General features: G+C 36.9%; 1 protein-coding gene across 1 annotated transcript in view; it reads right to left on the minus strand.

Moving 5' to 3' along the window:
- Positions 1-17,649, minus strand: part of pde11a (phosphodiesterase 11a) — a 64,454-nt gene that overhangs the window by 21,114 nt on the left and 25,691 nt on the right. The window contains exons 4-10 of the mRNA XM_066641212.1: positions 14,372-14,512; positions 14,076-14,140; positions 10,495-10,627; positions 8,937-9,012; positions 6,290-6,357; positions 6,095-6,187; positions 1,523-1,573 (exon numbers count right to left, since the gene is read on the minus strand). Of these exons, the coding sequence (XP_066497309.1) occupies positions 1,523-1,573; positions 6,095-6,187; positions 6,290-6,357; positions 8,937-9,012; positions 10,495-10,627; positions 14,076-14,140; positions 14,372-14,512 (627 nt within the window). The remainder of the gene's footprint in view (positions 1-1,522; positions 1,574-6,094; positions 6,188-6,289; positions 6,358-8,936; positions 9,013-10,494; positions 10,628-14,075; positions 14,141-14,371; positions 14,513-17,649) is intronic.

The following is a 17,649-nucleotide window of genomic DNA, read 5'->3' on the forward strand; positions in this document are numbered from 1 at the left end:
ATGGCTGTTGAACTTGCATTTCAGTGACATTTAAAACCCACTAGAGAGAGTGTGTGTGTTTGTGAGAAAGAGAGGGAGAGGGACAGAGAGAAAGAGGGAGAGAGATAGAGAGAGAGAGCCAGGAACTAGAGAAAAAAAAACTGTATGAGAAGAATAATGAAGGCCCAGTGTACTAAACTTTTTGAGCTGTTTCAGAAGCAAAATATTAAAATATTTTTGACGTTCAAGATATGTGTTCTTTAGAATATGTAGCACATGTGCCATGCTGAGGACACACAGTTCACATTGTTTCCTATCTTTCAGAATTTTTCCATAAAGTACAATTATGTCCTGTAGGATGCTTTATTAAATCTGCATGAATATTAGGTATTTATCTACAGCTAAAACTAACCCATGTCCCACAAGTTTGCATTAGTAGTCAGGTCCTCTGTTCAGTTCAAATGTAACAAGGATCTTCACTAAATAAACGAATAGGAAATAAAGGTTATGCTGCATGAAACCCAGACAAGGAGTAAATTAATTAATGAATAAGCAAGCTTCTCTTGCAAGTTATATTTTTCAAATCGATAGCTATAGCGCCTCTGATTGACAGTTACAATGCTGCTGTCACATAGGTCCAGGGAGAGCAGCCTTGTGAAATTTTACTTGCCAACTTAACCTTAAAATGCCGACTGTAGCCCCTCCCTTTATTAGCTTATGTGTTAATTTCAGTCTGATAAGTAGTGCCTACTATAGTCACATAAATCTGCACACAAACATATGATCCCTACATCCCCAGTAATAGAAGCTATAAGAGGAGAAAAGGTGAAAAAAACTACCCATCAATAGTTTTAATTTCATAAAAATGTTGAATAAATGAGTGTGTACAAACTTTTCTTTCCTCATAAACTACATATGGGCCAGAGTGTGTGACAGAAAGTTTACGAAAGAGGAAAAAAAGGGAAAGGCCATCTGTACAGTACTGCTCTGTGAGACCAGTAGAGAAACAAACAGGTTCCTGAGCAAATGTTATCAAAGTTTTGGGCCAGTGGCTGTGGAAACGTCTGATTTGCTGGATTTGCTGTGACTAATGGGGTAAATGAGTGAAAAGTAATTGACGGTATCAATAATGCAGGAACACTGATGAGCTATTGACTGGCTTTTGACTTAATCATTAATTAAATAGGTACAATAAAATCAATCTGAAAGTATGTGTACATGAACTGTGGCCCTGCGTCATATTTCATGCTTTAAATTATTCATTTCAATCAACTCCATGGTTAAAAAAGGAAACTGTATTTTTTTAAATACAAGTTTATAATTCATGACTTGGTTTAGAGGGAAAAATATGTGCAACTGCCTGACACCTTATTAGGTTGTGTGGCTAGGTGTTACTATTGCACACATACTCTAATGATTAGATTGATCTTGTCCTGCCCTCTAATCAGTACATTAATGTCATTAATTAACAAGGGGTAATTTATTCAGAAATTTTAAGAAAATCACATTGTTGCTTTCAGACATGTTTCATATTAAACTTCACCTTAAACTTGTCCACTTCTGTCTTGGAGCAGGTGGCATGGTATGACAGCACCTGCACAGAGAGAGACACAGATAAATGAGAGAGAGAGAGAGAGAGAGAGAGACTGTTTAAATCACAGTGAGATGTAATATAGCACTGTAGCATTGTGTTTAACACATTTTCACATTCTATACAAACAGCCAAGTGACAACAAAGTAATAAGTGCTGCTGTAACACCTGTTTTGATTCATCCTATAAAGAGCTTACCAATTACATTGTGAGCTGTATCGGGTGTGTTAAAGCAGAAGAGGAGAAACACTGTGGAGTGCTAGGGTCCACTGGGGCCAGAGTTTGACAAGCTTGATACGGCGGGTGTGTATAATTAAGACAAGCAGGGGTCTGGAGTATGTCTGTGCATGTCTCCACTGAGGTGTTAGTGACTGTGTGTGTATCTGGATACATATTCATTGACAGATGGCATGAAAAGATCTACAGCAAAAAGCAGCACTTGCTGAATCATCCTGCTTGTTATTCCTTTTTTTTTCTTTTTTTCTGCACTTGGACATGTATTTGTATGTGTGTTTGTGTCTGCCAGTCTTAGTGTAAAATCGCATTGAGGCACAATGATTCAAACCTCAAAGTGGCAATTAAACTGCATTAATTTTTAAATGCTGGAAACAACAAAAAATTATTATTAAAATAGTGAAAATAAGAGTGATATTTATTGAATGTGGTGGCATATTGGTATCAGTGGTAGAGCTTGATGATAGATGCAATTTAATTATATCTTACATGATTCAACATTGTCTTAGCAAGTTTCCAATCTGGAAATGTAAGCAATACTCTCTGAACTCACTGAACAGAAAGTCTGCCACAGTAACCACAATGATCAAGTCTAAAAGAAAAATTATTGAGCATTATAGACTATAACTGAGTATAAATATATACATTTACAGATGAAAAATGTATTAATAACTTTCACTAGCAATATTTGTCAGAATAATTACATTAACATATTTTCCCCATATACCACTGCTTATGGTTCTGGAGCCTGCCTGGAATCACTGGGCGCAGAACAGGAACACACCCTTATTACCAATGTATTAAAATAAAATCATAGTGAAATTTGCAATTTCTTATGTCAGTTCATAATTTTCTTAAAAACAGACTGAATCAAATGAAGGGCGGCACGGTGGCGCAGCAGGTAGCATCGCAGTCACACAGCTCCAGGGACCGCTCCGGGTGACTGTGAGGAGTTGGTGTGTTCTCCCCGTGTCCACGTGGGTTTTCTCCGGGTGCTCCGGTTTCCTCCCACAGTCCAAAAACACACGTTGGTAGGTGGATTGGCGACTCAAAATTGTCCGTGTGAGTGATTGTGTGTGTGTCTATGTTGCCCTGTGAAGGACTGGCGCCCCCTCCAGGGTGTATTCCTGCCTTGTGCCCAATGATTCCAGGTAGGCTCTGGACCCACTGCAACCCTGAACTGGATAAGCAGTTACAGATAATGAATGAATGAATGAATGAATCAAATGATTGGATTAGACATTCACACCCCTTGTATAGATAGATGGATGTGATAAAGCATCCTCAGGGTTCTTCATGTTCTTCTCTCCCTCACTAGTTTTGATCTCCTAAACAAATTCAGTATTCAATCAGCTCTTTCAAAAAGCGTTCACCCTGGCTATGTTAACTTCTGCACTATGTCTATAGTTCATTTCACCCGCCTCTATAAATACACCTTAACTTTAGAAGCATGTCCATGATTTTGTGCAAATTAAATTTCATGAATATAAATGTGATCTACACCACAGACTTCAATTATAAACGTTCATTAAGTACAGGTTATACGTTATTCAGTTTTAGCTTGCTAGAAATGTTAGCTGTCTAGCATCACATTGACTGCTGGTGAGGAAGGAAGGTCATACTACACACCCAAAGAGACTAATGAAGCTTGTCCTGGAGTCTTCAGTGGGGATTAAACTCATAATCTTCTGTTTGTGAGAAATGCACTACTGGGGAGGGTATATTGAGAGAATATGAACAAAAGAAGTGAACAAAGAAGTAGGGTATATAATCCTAAAAAGCACTTTAAATGCACCAATCTTTCAAAAATCAACAAACAAATTGGATTTCCTTCTTCCTAAGTCACTACAAGCACAAGGCATACCTTTCTTCAGTACAGACTGAATGCAAAAAAATACTCTAATATAATACCTTGTTCAGCTGGCCAGAAGTAACTTCCCCCACATATACACTAATTTGGACAACATCTTCAAAGCTCCTGTCTTAATGCAGAAAACCAAATAATAAAGTGGTACATCCTGCTTTGCCTCTACCTCAAAGCTCATTGGAGCGGCACATATTTTGCTCCCAAGCTTAGTTTGAATATGTGAGTGTGTGTGTGTGTACCCACTGACAAATAAACTCCAGTTCCTTACTATATCACTTCCTAATTTGATCAAGCTTGCTCATGTTTATTCAGCATTGGCAAGGGTTATACATCTCCATATAATCTATAACACTGTCTACAAACACACAAACACACACACTCACACATAGACACAAAATCCTCAAGTCTGTTGATCCTCAGAGGTACTTATCACATTATGACCATTGCAGAAAAACATATCTAAAACTGCATAGCCAGTCAATGTATGCCTCTCTTCAAAATGGGTATACAATTCTATACATCTATCGAATCCATATGTATCTAACATTTAATAACGAACAGACAAAGCCTGTCTCATCTGCGGTAAAACAGCTTGTAAAAGTCTGACCACTGAGAGTAAATCAACTTGCAGGCAATGCATATAGACTCCAGAGACCAGCAGGTACTCTCACCTTTTGAAGGGTTTCTTTGTTGTTCGTGAGAGTATATGCCAGCTTTTATTGATAATCAATAGCTGTTTTGACCAAAGCTTCAGGTTTCTAAAAATGGATGCATTTTCATAGACAGGCAGAGGGCATAACTAGGCCTGTCACAGTCATTACTTTATGGACTTATTGTAAAATGTAATGACATTTTCTCTATAACGTTTGCTGACCTACATGTTTTGCCCATTGTGTGTACTTACTTGTCTGTTAACATAAGAATGAACATCCTCAGTATTTTAGCCAGTCACACTGTTCTGTTCTCAGGTCACTGTGTACAGGGGCTTATACACTGAGTTGCTTAAAAACAGTAATGTTCAAAAAAGTATACCATCCTTCCAAAATAAACCAAAGGATCATATGTTGTATGACTTGTTAATTTCTCATTTTCACAACCTTTTACACAACCTCTAAACACTGCTCATCTAAAAGAAAAATGGACTTCTGAGCTGGGTGAGACATTATCTGAGGAAATGTGGGAGGAGAGCTTATCAGTAATTTTTTATTGTTCCATCAACTGGAGACACAATTTAAGTTACTACACAGGTTCTATTTCTCAAAAACAAAACAGAGTAAAATTTTCTACTCAGATTCCATGCAGTTTGATTGATGCCAAGATTCTGAGGGATCCCTGTCTCACATCAACTGTCCTGCCCTATGGTACATGATTATTGGGTTGATATTTTCAGCTGTTTTTCTGAAGCCTTTAAAGTAAACGTTTCTCCAGATCACAAATGTAATCCTCCATCTGCTTCATGTTTTAAAAGATGGTTAAATGAGATACTCTTCATTATACAAATGGATCAAAAGTCTTTGCGGCTAGAAGTAAAAATGGCTGCAATACAGACCTGGTAAAACATCACCAGGGAAGACCCTCAGCATCTGCCAAACCAAATACTACACATAAGCGTTTTATTAAAGACCCTTTGTGTTTGTTCAAAGAGGACCCTTGAAATAAAGCATATATTTGACAGTGTGCATAGTGAGTGTTTAATTACAAATGCAATGCACTGGAGCACAGAGACAAAACTTGAAACAAAGGTCTTTCTGTACAGATGCTTAGAAAGTGCGATGTAGAAAGTAGAGGTGTCAGAGGTGAAGAGGAATGAAGAGAATGAATAATGTTCAGTGGTTCAGAGATCTTGTATTCCCTTATCTAGCAATACATAGAACAATACAGAGTGACAGAAGAAATGAGCAAGTGAAGTGTGAAAGAGAAAAATGCAGAAAGACAATGCAGCCAGAGAATTAGAGGGGAAAGAGAAAATTGGGAGTGAGAGGAGAGTGAAATGAGTGCAGAAAAAAATGGGAGTTGGGGGGCAGTGGCTGGATGTCAGTTCAGGGGCCTGTATGAGTCATAGCTGCCGTAGGCTGTCTAGCAGTCACGAAACTCCGCCCCCTCCTTACCCCTGCTCCTTCAAATCTAGGCCAACAGCCCACCAATCAAATGCATCCTTTCTACATATCTCTGCCAGTTATACTTGTGTGTGTGTGTGTGTGTGTGTGCGTGCGTGCATGCTTGTGCATGTAGCTTTGTATAAACAGGCATAATCAAAAGTTTGGACACGCCTGTTTCAATTATCCTCAACTAATCATAAAAGGATATTTTTGGCATGTGATTTTCATATTAAAAAAACATCATTTCATCAGACGTACTTAAACGTTTGCTTATGACTGTTTCTCTGTTTACATGCATCGATAAGTAGGTATAGATAAACTTACATCCAGTGCAACTGACTGTTTGGCCCAGGATTTCTTCACTTGATCGTACATTATGGTGTTATTGATCCCCAAACCACAGAATATGACAAAAGCCTGAGAGGGAGACACCAGTTAAAAATGTGATGAATGTATAAAGAACCAGGCAGTATATAAAAAAAACACCAGACCAGACCAAATGCTTTTTATACCTCATACCTCAAACAGTCGCTGATCTGCATCATCAAACGGTTTCCCATCCAGCCTATTCAGGACCTGTGCAACGCCTGCAACATATATACCACACAAAACAGCATGCAGCATATGTCTGTCTCTTTCATACAATATGAGAGTTTTATTGTTATTATTATAGTGGCATGTTCATTAAAATAACCCAGCCATAATATGTGTTTCATTATAGAAATTAAATTTTGCATTTCTCACTATCCCCCACCTCCCCCTCGTTCTCCATAGTGTGGTGAATGCTGGCGGGCAATTAAAGCTGGTTTGTGCTTTCATCGACAGTCACCCCCACCTCGCTGCTCATCCTCCCACGCATTCCCTCATTATGCTCATTCATAAAGCTGAGCATAGAGCTGCAACGCTGGAGATACAGTGCAAAAGCTACTGCTCTAAAGATACAAATCTACTGCTCTAGAGATACAATGCTATAGCTACTGACCTAGACACAAACTTCTAAAGTCACTATAGCAGTCTATAAGGTTATATTTTAAAGCAGTTACAATAGCTGTAAAGCAGAAACTACAAGAAATATATCTCTAGAGAATTAGCTATGAGTTTAAATCATTTTAGGACCATTGATATAGGTTTATTATTTTAAAGCAAAAAGAAATGGAGCAGCAACTATAAGGTTTTACCAATTGAATACTGACTATAGGGGTGTATATTTTCAGCATTAGCTATAGAATTGTCTTTAAAGCAATGGCTATACTGTTGTATCTCTTGAGGACTGACTACAGGGAAGGTCCACTAGAGCAGTGAAGATTTGGTTGCTTCTCTAGCGCAGTAGCTACAGGTTTGTATCTCTAGAGCAATGACCTTATACAACCCTGCTGTCATTACTGTAGACATACAACCTTAAAGACACTGCTATGCAGAACTGAATCTCTGCTCAAGTGATAGTCCTAAACATAAAGCCCTAAAGCTATTGCTAAGACCCTGAAGAAATGGCCCTTGTGTTTCAGTTCTACAGATAAAGCCCACAACACTTCTTCAAAAGTGCTGTGCACCGATTGCAACCCTGGCCTACAGGAACCTTGAGAAATGCCAGAATAGGGTAAATTTAAAACATACATTTTAACAAAAGTACTGCAACAAAATAAAAGATTAGGTATGTAATTGTTTAGATATTTTTAAAAAGGAAATCTGATAGTAAAAAAGAAAGTTTTTGCAATGGATTCCAAAAGATATCAAACAGACACACAAAAAAACCTTGATGTAATTTAATTTAATTGTAGCGAGGGTGAAATGAAAGATCTTAGTTTATACTTCTAGTCTGAGTGCTGTTAATATTTGGGATAGAAAGAGATACAGGAGAATGTTTTTTTACGATGAGAGAAAGGTGTGTGTACAGACGAGGGATGAAAGGCAATTATGAAATTGTGTAACAGTTTCTATGTATGTATGTATGTTTGTGTGTGTGTGTGTGTGTGTGTGTGTGTGTGTGTGTGTGTGTGTGTGTGTGTGTGTGTGTATGTATGTATGGTGAAGATGATGCAGGATATTGCTTGTGTAATCATGAGATTGTAGGCATGTCAAGCATTAAGCTGCTCTGGGAGTATCCTCAGCTGAATTTGTGTTCTACCCAATGATTGGGCATAATGCCAGAGAGAAAACAACTTTTTCACTTCATTTTCACTGTGTCATTAAATGTATCAAAGGATGGGTTTAAGGGTCTAACTGACAGTTAATGGAGAATTCCATTTTTATAGACAAAGAGACAGCAATGATTGCTTGCAAAGATGTATTCATTCACTGTGCTGACAGAAATGGATGAAATTCCACCTGAGGGCAAATTTAAAAGTAATAGGAGATTTGAAATTCCTCAGTTTGTAACCTTCATTCATTTGTGTTTACTAAGAATGAAATCTGCATGCTGAATGCTGAGGACTTGAGAGGGCAGAGAGAGAGAGAGAGAGAGAGAGAGAGAGAGAGAGAGAGAGGATTGTTTTCAATGAACACATCCTTGACTCTGTACTGAACCTCTACTCGCTGCAGTTATGACTTTCAGTACATTTTCCAATAATCCATCTGCAAACACATACTCCTACACACGTCACACAACCATCACAATTACACACACACACATGCAAACACGCACACATGTATCTGTGTAATTTTTAACATATACATTTAAACACAGACATGCAAGACTTGATAACACACTCACACATAAAACTGTATTTTGTATTAATGTTATCACCAATTACACATTCATACAAATGTGCATTTTCACATATTTCTTCACACATCCCTTTTGGTTTATGTTTATTTTCCATTATACCCTTACAGAAAATTCCCTTTAGCCAATAAACCTTTCCTTTTTAATAATTTATTTATTGCATGTCTACATGTCTAGCTTTTTTAGTAACATGATTTTTAATACATGCATTTACCAAAACAAAATCCTCACAAGTGTATCATTCTCGGCTAAACAAATCTCATCCAGGGCGTCAATATGAGGGTTTCCTGCATTACAACTAATTAAACTAATTAATAATGAAAAGCCCTTAATAACAGGGATACCTATCACAAAATATTATAATACACTATTACAGCAAAATAAACATGGCAACAAGAAACGTGATTGTACTTATATACACCAGAAGTGGATTTATATACTTACCAATAATCTGATGGTTGCTGTTCCAAATGGGCACACACAAGACTGAGCGGATGTGGAAGCCAGAGAATTGATCTGCCTAATGCAAACACACACACACACACACACGCACACACACACACACACACACACACACACACCGACTAGCAAATTACTCAACTTGCTACAATAGCTAATCAGCTCAAATCATATCAAAACACACTCCCGGGATGTGTGAAATATGCAACATGGGACACTTCTATATAAAAATACAGTATCACAGCACAAACATCAATGCTTCACAGGGAAACAGGAGAGAATCTGTAAGAATTTTCACATCAAAGAAGTATTATATAATTCATCAGCGCAGGACAGCAGACAGAGATCAAAGCTGGTCTGGTATAGGGCAGCAGTTTCTGCTCAGCTGCATGTCATTTACACTGCACACAGATCAACACCTGGAACACTGTATTCAATTCAGTTTGAAATATATCAGATGGTTCCCTACATGACAACACCTTCATACACACACACACACACACACACATATATATATATACACACACACACACACAATAGGACATACTTTGTAACAATATTTAACTATATATTTTTTTTTTGCTGAGCAATCTGCAAAGTTTATAATTACACACATCACACACACACATGCACAGATCAACCATAACATAACCACCTCCTTACTTTGACTGTTCATCCTGTCAGCTTCACAGAACACACAGGAGCATTTTGTGTTTCTACAATACTTTATTTGTGCCATTTCTCCTTGTTCCTTTATGGTCAGGACCCCCACATGACCACCACAGAGCAAGCATGCTCCTGCAGTGACACTGACATTATGGTGTGGTGTGTTGTGTGGATCAGACATAGTAATGCCACTGGAGATGACCGCATGTCTCTATGTGTCTCTATGTGTGAAAATTTTTTGGAGTGAAATAAAACTTAAGTTATAAGTCATATCAGTCACTATATAGGTTTGTTTTCATTCACAATAGTAGCATATTGCCTATTGTTCACTGTTGGTTAACAACTTTTAATCAGAGGAAACAGAAGAACAGAGACAGGGTAGTAAGATGGAGCAGCTTGATCCAGCATAGCAGAGGAAACAACACACCTGCTGGGTGTCATTTTAAAAAGGTCACATTTTTATTCAGGTTGAAGTGTTTTTCCCAAAACTTAGCACAGCATCTCTTGGTAGTGAATGGCAAAATATGACCCTGGAACAAATCCTAAATTCATTTCCATTTTCATGATAGAAGTACATACTCATCTTCATGTTATCACTGTCTGATTAATACTTCTGGATTTCAAAGGTTCACATTTACATGTAATAACATTTCAGCTTTTCCAGAACTTCTCTAGCTTCTCCAGAAACACAACAACAATTACATATTAAGTTTACAAAATTATTTGTTACATTTTTCTTTGCATTAATATTTCCTGGCTTCGGAAGGGGTATGACATGTTGTGGCACACATGCCAGTCATTATTTAATTATAGTACGTGTCATTCTCTGCTAATACGAATACAGTACTGAGGTTGTGAATTGGGAAGGTGTTTTTACCTCAGCGTCGAAGCGAGGGTCCTGGTAGGTATCACTGATATTGACTGGCAGGCCTGTGGATGCCACCAGCTCTGCTACACTATTGTTAATCAACCAGTCAGAATATGAGGACTTCTCCATGCTGTCTTTAAAACTGAAAAATAAAGTACAACTATGAAATAATGAAAGGTATATAAAGGCACAGGATTAGAACCAGATATATTTATCAATGTAGTCCAAAAATCACAATGTACAGTAGGTATTAGGGATGTAATTCCTGATTTTTCTATGGGATTAATGAAGTGATCTATCTATCTATCTATCTATCTATCTATCTATCTATCTATCTATCTATCTATCTATCTATCTATCTATCTATCAATCTGCCATTTACATAATGTACACAATGTAGCAAAAGCTACACATTGGACTTTGCAGGTAGGTCATGAAGAGTTGTTATTGTTTATGGTGGCACACCCTCAGCAGCGATTCATATCTGATGAACATTTCATGCATTTTAATAAGGCTCTCCCTTGACTGCTGGAGTAATGAAAAGTAACACTCTGATTGTTATATCCACCCACGTGCACCAAAGGGCTATGAAGTCTCTCTCTATCTCTCTTTCTCAGCAGCCAAGTCTCACACTTTCAGTAGAGAGGGAGCCCTATCATGCTTCTATATTACACCCCCTTGTATCAAACGCAATTCACAGCACATTTCGATGTGAACCGCTGGCAAACCACCGGCCAGCTTCAAAAACAGGGGAGAGTGATTTGCACAGAGACTCTGGGATGTGCAGAAAGCCCTGTCTCTCCAGGGTCATATGTTCTTTTCTACAGCTCACTGCTGAGCAACCTGAGCCTATGGAACAAAACACGACAAATCTCTTATACGTGAACACACACACACATGCACACACGTACACACACACACAAACGGACATAATGGCTCCTGCAGTGGCTTTAGACACTCTAGTCCTCCCAGCCCCTGCAGTATTCAGTAAATTAAACACATAAGTTCTGTATTATCCACTTACAGGCAGACTGAAAAGTGGTTGTAAACTTTAATATGCAATCTGTGAGTTCTCCTTAGCAAGCCCCACTTATAACTATTTTAAAGCTCTTTGCTTTATTGTTTTCTTTTAAACAGGTTTTATACACAATGCTATTGCAGTCTCCAATATTGTACATTTTTGAAGGATGACCATAAACCTTCTAAAAAAAGTTAAAGAGGAATTCAAGCAGTCTTTCAAAATGTCTGCATATTTTCAGTCAATGAGCTAAATATATTCAGAATGGCTTGTAGTGAAATAGTTTTTTTTTCTGGAAACGTATTGACTGCTTAGGTCTTTATAATATTGGTAAGTGATCCTGGGGTCACTAAACAAATGTAGCATTTTACTTACTATTCAAAATAAACACAATGTCTAGATGTGTTTTTATAGGTCAATTATGAAACCTATTTGTTTAGCACATTTTACAAACTGATTGTTTCAATACGCTGTCAAATTAAAAACAAATATATAAATAAATAAAGAGAAAAAGAAAAAATACATGTATTTTGTAATATTTTTTACTTTCAATACATTTACCACACAAATGTGAATGAATTTAATTAAATACATTAATATTTTCTGGCAAAATAATTACACACATTTGTGCCTGAAATGCTTTAGACCTGTATGCATTTCACTTAAAACCGCTTTTGAATTGCTGCAGACATAACAGCATAAATTGACCAATTATGGTTAAATCCCATAAAATTAGCTAAATCTTGCCAAATGTAGCACTGATTTGAATAAAAATTATACAGAACATTTCTCTTTATGAGGTGAATATCTACCTACTATTCAATATGGCTCAGACTCTCTATTGGCATTACTAAGCTGAAAAACCTGTTGTAATAGACGTAGCCAGCAGCATGTGTGATTTCGCAGCTTGGCACTGGAACATTAGCCAGGTGTTTGTAGTGAGACATGAGAGGGAAAGAGTGGTGTAGGGTCCCTTGACAGCAAATGGCCTGCTGTGTGTGTCCTCCCTGCTACTTTAATGATTCCACCTGCAGTGAGCGTCTCAGCCCAAATCGAGTCACAAATACAATACAACTGTGCTAGTCATCTTTTCTGATTTAGCTGGCATTTCTCATACAAAACCTTATACCTGCTCCCCCCACCCCCTTCAATTATAAGAAAGTAATCAGTACCATTCAGCACTAGTCTGATGTTCACAGTCTGAACATCACATTATTTTCCTTAGAAGCCAAGAGGTTATGCATTCACAGGCGGGGTTCTGGCTTGTTGTGTGTCTGCAGTAAGATAGTGGTGGCTGGTTGGGGAGCTGATGTAAGGGATTTAGGGGCTTGCTAAATGCTGAATAGAGAGAGTTTTGAAGACCCTGTACAGTGCAGAATGGAGGGGATGAGCAGGAGCTGACATGGAAAGAAACCCTACGCTTGTGGTGCAGAAGTACCGGAGACTCATCAATCAAACACACACAGCACAGTCCCCATTCACATAACTCAGCATAACAACACAACAAACTGCAAAACAGCACAGTACAACCTTACCTGATACTATATGTGCAAAGCAAAACCATAAAGCATAAAACTTTATGCCTGAAAGTGAACCTGGCATTGTGCTAAAAAATACAGTGCGGCTAGGCTATGATGAACATTGGGCTACAATCACCTCTGGACTTATTAAAAGGGCAGATGACTCTGTGGAAGCCACTGAGGAGTGGTAATGACTCTGCTAAGAAATATTTAACAGCCTTGTAATGTCCAGCTTTAAAAATTCATTGGCAGGAAGGCAGATTGAAAGAAGAGGACCCAACTCTCTAAAGTGGGACCATCTCTGTTCAGTGGAATTTCATTCAGTCATGTTTAAGCATACTCACTTTCAAACCACTGTAATAAGGCAACAAAAATAATATAATGGTGCATTAAGTTAATACTAAAGTAAAAAAAATAGTATTATCAGTTTGATTCCATAGGTTTCATTTTTTACTTCTTTCTGTCTCCTTTGTGGGTGTGTGGTTAACTTACAATAAAGTAAACTTACATTAGCAAATTTGATAGCAACAATAACCACTAAAAAACTGTATATCCCACCTGCTAATGTGATCATTGATGTGTTTTCTCCTATTAGCCAGGGCACATTAAGCTGTGCTGCAGCTGACACATCTCCAGCTGAGATAGTAACCTAGTCCCAGGGAATGGAGCTTCAGTGTTTATGGGCTGTGATGTGACTCTGTTTTTTTAAGCTAAAAGCAAATGATCATTGTACAAGGTTCAGATATGGACAAGAATATGTTGAACTCAAATTTAGTCAGGATTCTGCTAGGTTACATTTCAGTTACTACAAAATTTTGTCAGCCTGTAATCAATTCTGGGTAAAATTTTATTGGGCTACAGTCTTTTGTCAGGCTACTGTCAGATATGTTCAGGTATTTATCAGGCCATTATATATTTTGCACAAAACTTGGGCTTCAAACTATTGGGCTTCAGTCAGATTTGTCAGACCTGAATACTGTGAGTACGATTTTGCCAGGCTAGGTCAAAATGTTTCACCCCAATGTACAGAAGTAACTGCTTGTACTTCTTACCTGTTTTCTGTGTCTGCACTGCACTTTGGTGATAACAATTCAAATGATTTAGTGAACTTCACTACCTGTAGGAGATAAAGAGCATTTGTGAGGTAGCTAGCAAGAACAGGACTGAATAGTAGAGGAATGTTCAAGACAATACTGAGAAGGAAAAAATATTTAAGGTCAGGGAAGGGAAGGGAAGGACAGGCATGGACTCGACTGGACAGGAAGGAAAGGAAAGGAAAGGAAAAAGAAAGTAAAAGGAAAGGACAGCAAAGGACAGGGCATAATCAGATAGGATCGGATATGATCACCGGAGATTCTATGTCTTCCAGCAACTGCACAGAGCAACGTTCACACTTCAACAGGGTTTGAGCGCGGTGCATAATCTTCCTCACAATCTTCTCCAGATCCGTCTGCTCCTCAAACAAATCATTCACTACTTCCAACAGAGCCTGCATAAATCACATTTTAAATGTTAAAAATCATACATAGCCATCACTCTGACATTGCTGTGTACAAATGGCCTTAATGCTTGATAAACAGCTGATACATTATCTGTACTGAAATATATTTGCTTAATAAAATTATTTCTTAATTTGCATATTTCAAAACAATATTTGATGACAGTTTAATTTTGGACAGGAGGAATGTGCATGCAATACTGGGGCACTATGCTAAAACCCTTGTTTATCATTTCTGTGTATTTTGTTCATTTAACTACATTTATGAATTCATTAATTCAACCATTTTCTGTAACTGTTTATCCAGATCAGGTTTGCAGTGGATTTCCTATTTTGGGAGGAAAGCCACAAATACATGAGGAGAACACACCAAACTCCTTACAGACAGTCACCTGAGGTGGTGCTTAACCCCCACAACTCCAGGATATCAGAACTGTAAAATATTGTCACTCTGCTGCCCTAACTATGAGTTTATGGGGGAAATAAATCTCTCTGTATTGATAATTAGACTGAATTTACTGCCATATTCTACATTTTTTTAATTGTTTATATTCTGTATAAACCCCCTTTTATTGGATTTTACAAAAATATATAAATAACACAATGTTTGTGTTAGATATGAAAATGTATAAAAATGTAATATCATGATTATAGTAATCATATATAGATAATCACACTTATAGTATAGGAATTGGCAAAATATTCACAGTTATCAGTATTATCACTATATCCTTAAAATATGCATGAACATGAAAAAATATTTTGTATTCATTAAAAATCTAAAACTAAACTAAATGTACAATAAACTCTGCACAGCATTGTATTTTATAGATTACATATTTGTAATGAATGGGTATTACATTACATTATAACATACACTCATATCTTATAAAGTGTTATGAATGTAGCTAACTACATTTATAAGTAATTATTCAAACTTATAGCAATAATTATAATCTATTATGTATGCCATATAGTGCACTATAAATGAATTTATAATAAATTATGAATAGAAGGTTCAAAATAAATGTTACCATGATATTTTATTTGATGTATGTTAAATAAAACCATTAGGACAGAAGTACGATTAGCACAGTTTCATCAGTTACATTGACTTTCCCTTTAGTTACTCCTGAAAATAATTATTGTTAAAGTTTTGCAAGTGGAATTTTTGTTCATTTTTGCTTGATACAAAAATTCTGTTGCTACACAGTCTGTGGTTGTTCTAAAATTCTTCTCTTCATAATTAGCTTCATGAGATCTGGACAAGCACACATACATTGTGCCTTCAAAGTCAGGCCCTTTTAGCCCATACAGTGTGACTCCTGGCACATTCAACAGTTGTTTCCAGACTGGGATTTCTCAGAAATTCTTCAATCTTCCACAATGTATAGTGGATGATGAAATATTTAAATTGTTCGATATGCTCTGTCAAGAAATGTTCTTCTAGAACATTTTAGGAATTCTCTCACAAAGTTTGGCAAAAAGTGTTGAGTAATGACCAAGTGATTTATACTCGTAAAGACCACAGCTTTGGTGTAGGGTATATTCAAAATTTTATATTCACTTGGTTGCAGTGGAATGTTTTTTTATTTAATTTTTTTACAATCTATGTATTAGGGTTTTAACATTTATCATATAGAAGCAAAAAATAAAAAAATAGAAAAACAACAATAATTAAATAAATAAATAATATATAAAAGGGGAATAAAAAGCATATAAATTGACAGCAGTCAAACAAAGAAGATGGGGAACAAATTCCACAGTATCCAAGATAATTAATCCAATAGAGGATTTAAGGGAGGTCTAGCAAAGATATATTCTCTAAATAATGGAAAAAGGGTTTCTATGTTTTCTAAAATCTCTATGTAGAGTTAGCTTTAATGCATCTGATTAGCTCCAATTTCACAACACTACACAACTCCTGGATCCACACAGAATGTGAGGGGGGAACTGGGGACTTCCACTTCAAAGGAATATGTTTTCTAGGAAGGAGAGTGGCAAGTAAAACAAAATCAGCCTCAAACGTGTTTAGAAGAGGACGTGGCGAGGGAAACACACTAAGTAACGCAATGAAAACATTGGGCTAAATCTGGTGATCTAAATTATCAGTGAATAACTGGAAAATCTTGGGCTGGAAGTCCAAAAAGAGTGTAATAAGGGGATAGACCAAAAAGAATGAATGTGATTTGCTGGAGCTTGATGACATCTATCGCAAGTTGGATCAATATTTTTATCTGTGCAAGCCTCAGCTTAGTGAAGTGGAAGAGATTAATTATTTTACATTGAATGAGGTTGTGGTGGAATGTTTGAACATGGTATAAATTAAACCACTGACCACTGACACTTTTCCCTTGTCTCAATGTTTTTTTATTCAATCACTGAAATTATGAAATGAATCAAAATTTTTTACAAAATTCAGTCAAGGTGGCCAGTGAAATATTCATTCATTCATTCATTATCTGTAAACGCTTATCCAGTTCAGGGTTGCAGTGGATCCAGAGCCTACCTGGACGGGAAACAAACCCACAACCTCCAGGTCCCTGGAGCTGTGTGACTGTGACAATAACCTGCTGCACCACCATACCGCCCCCAGTGAAATAACTGAAAATAATGTATGTATTTGTATCTTTATCAGCTAAATAAAGTTCAAGAGAATTACAAAAATCTTAGATTGTGATTTTATTGCATTAAAAAAAAAAACATTTCCTAAAACAGTGTTTGTCACTTATCACTGTGCTGAAAACATAAAAAAGTAGATACACAAAAATAATGAAATAAATGTATGTACTCATTTAAATTAAATGTAAAGAAAAACAGAAATAAACGCACTAAACTTGGCATAGCCTCCCCCCCCCTTAATGTAAATTAGCAAGATCCATCTCGTGAGATTAGTCTAATCATTTGTATTAGGGTTCATTTTTACAGGTAAATTATCAAGATATCTTAACTGTATGATCCTCAATTTTCTTGTTTTTGTGAAAATATATTTGCTATTAAGACATACCTAAGGTCCCTACATTAGAGGCGTGTTTATTTCAAATAGTTCTTACGGCACAAGGAAAATGCATTCAAATGTTCACTATTTAAGGTAGAATTTACAAGCTACATGATGTTACCAAACACCA

Source organism: Hoplias malabaricus, chromosome 12, assembly GCF_029633855.1.
Source record: "Hoplias malabaricus isolate fHopMal1 chromosome 12, fHopMal1.hap1, whole genome shotgun sequence".
NCBI lineage: Eukaryota > Metazoa > Chordata > Actinopteri > Characiformes > Erythrinidae > Hoplias > Hoplias malabaricus.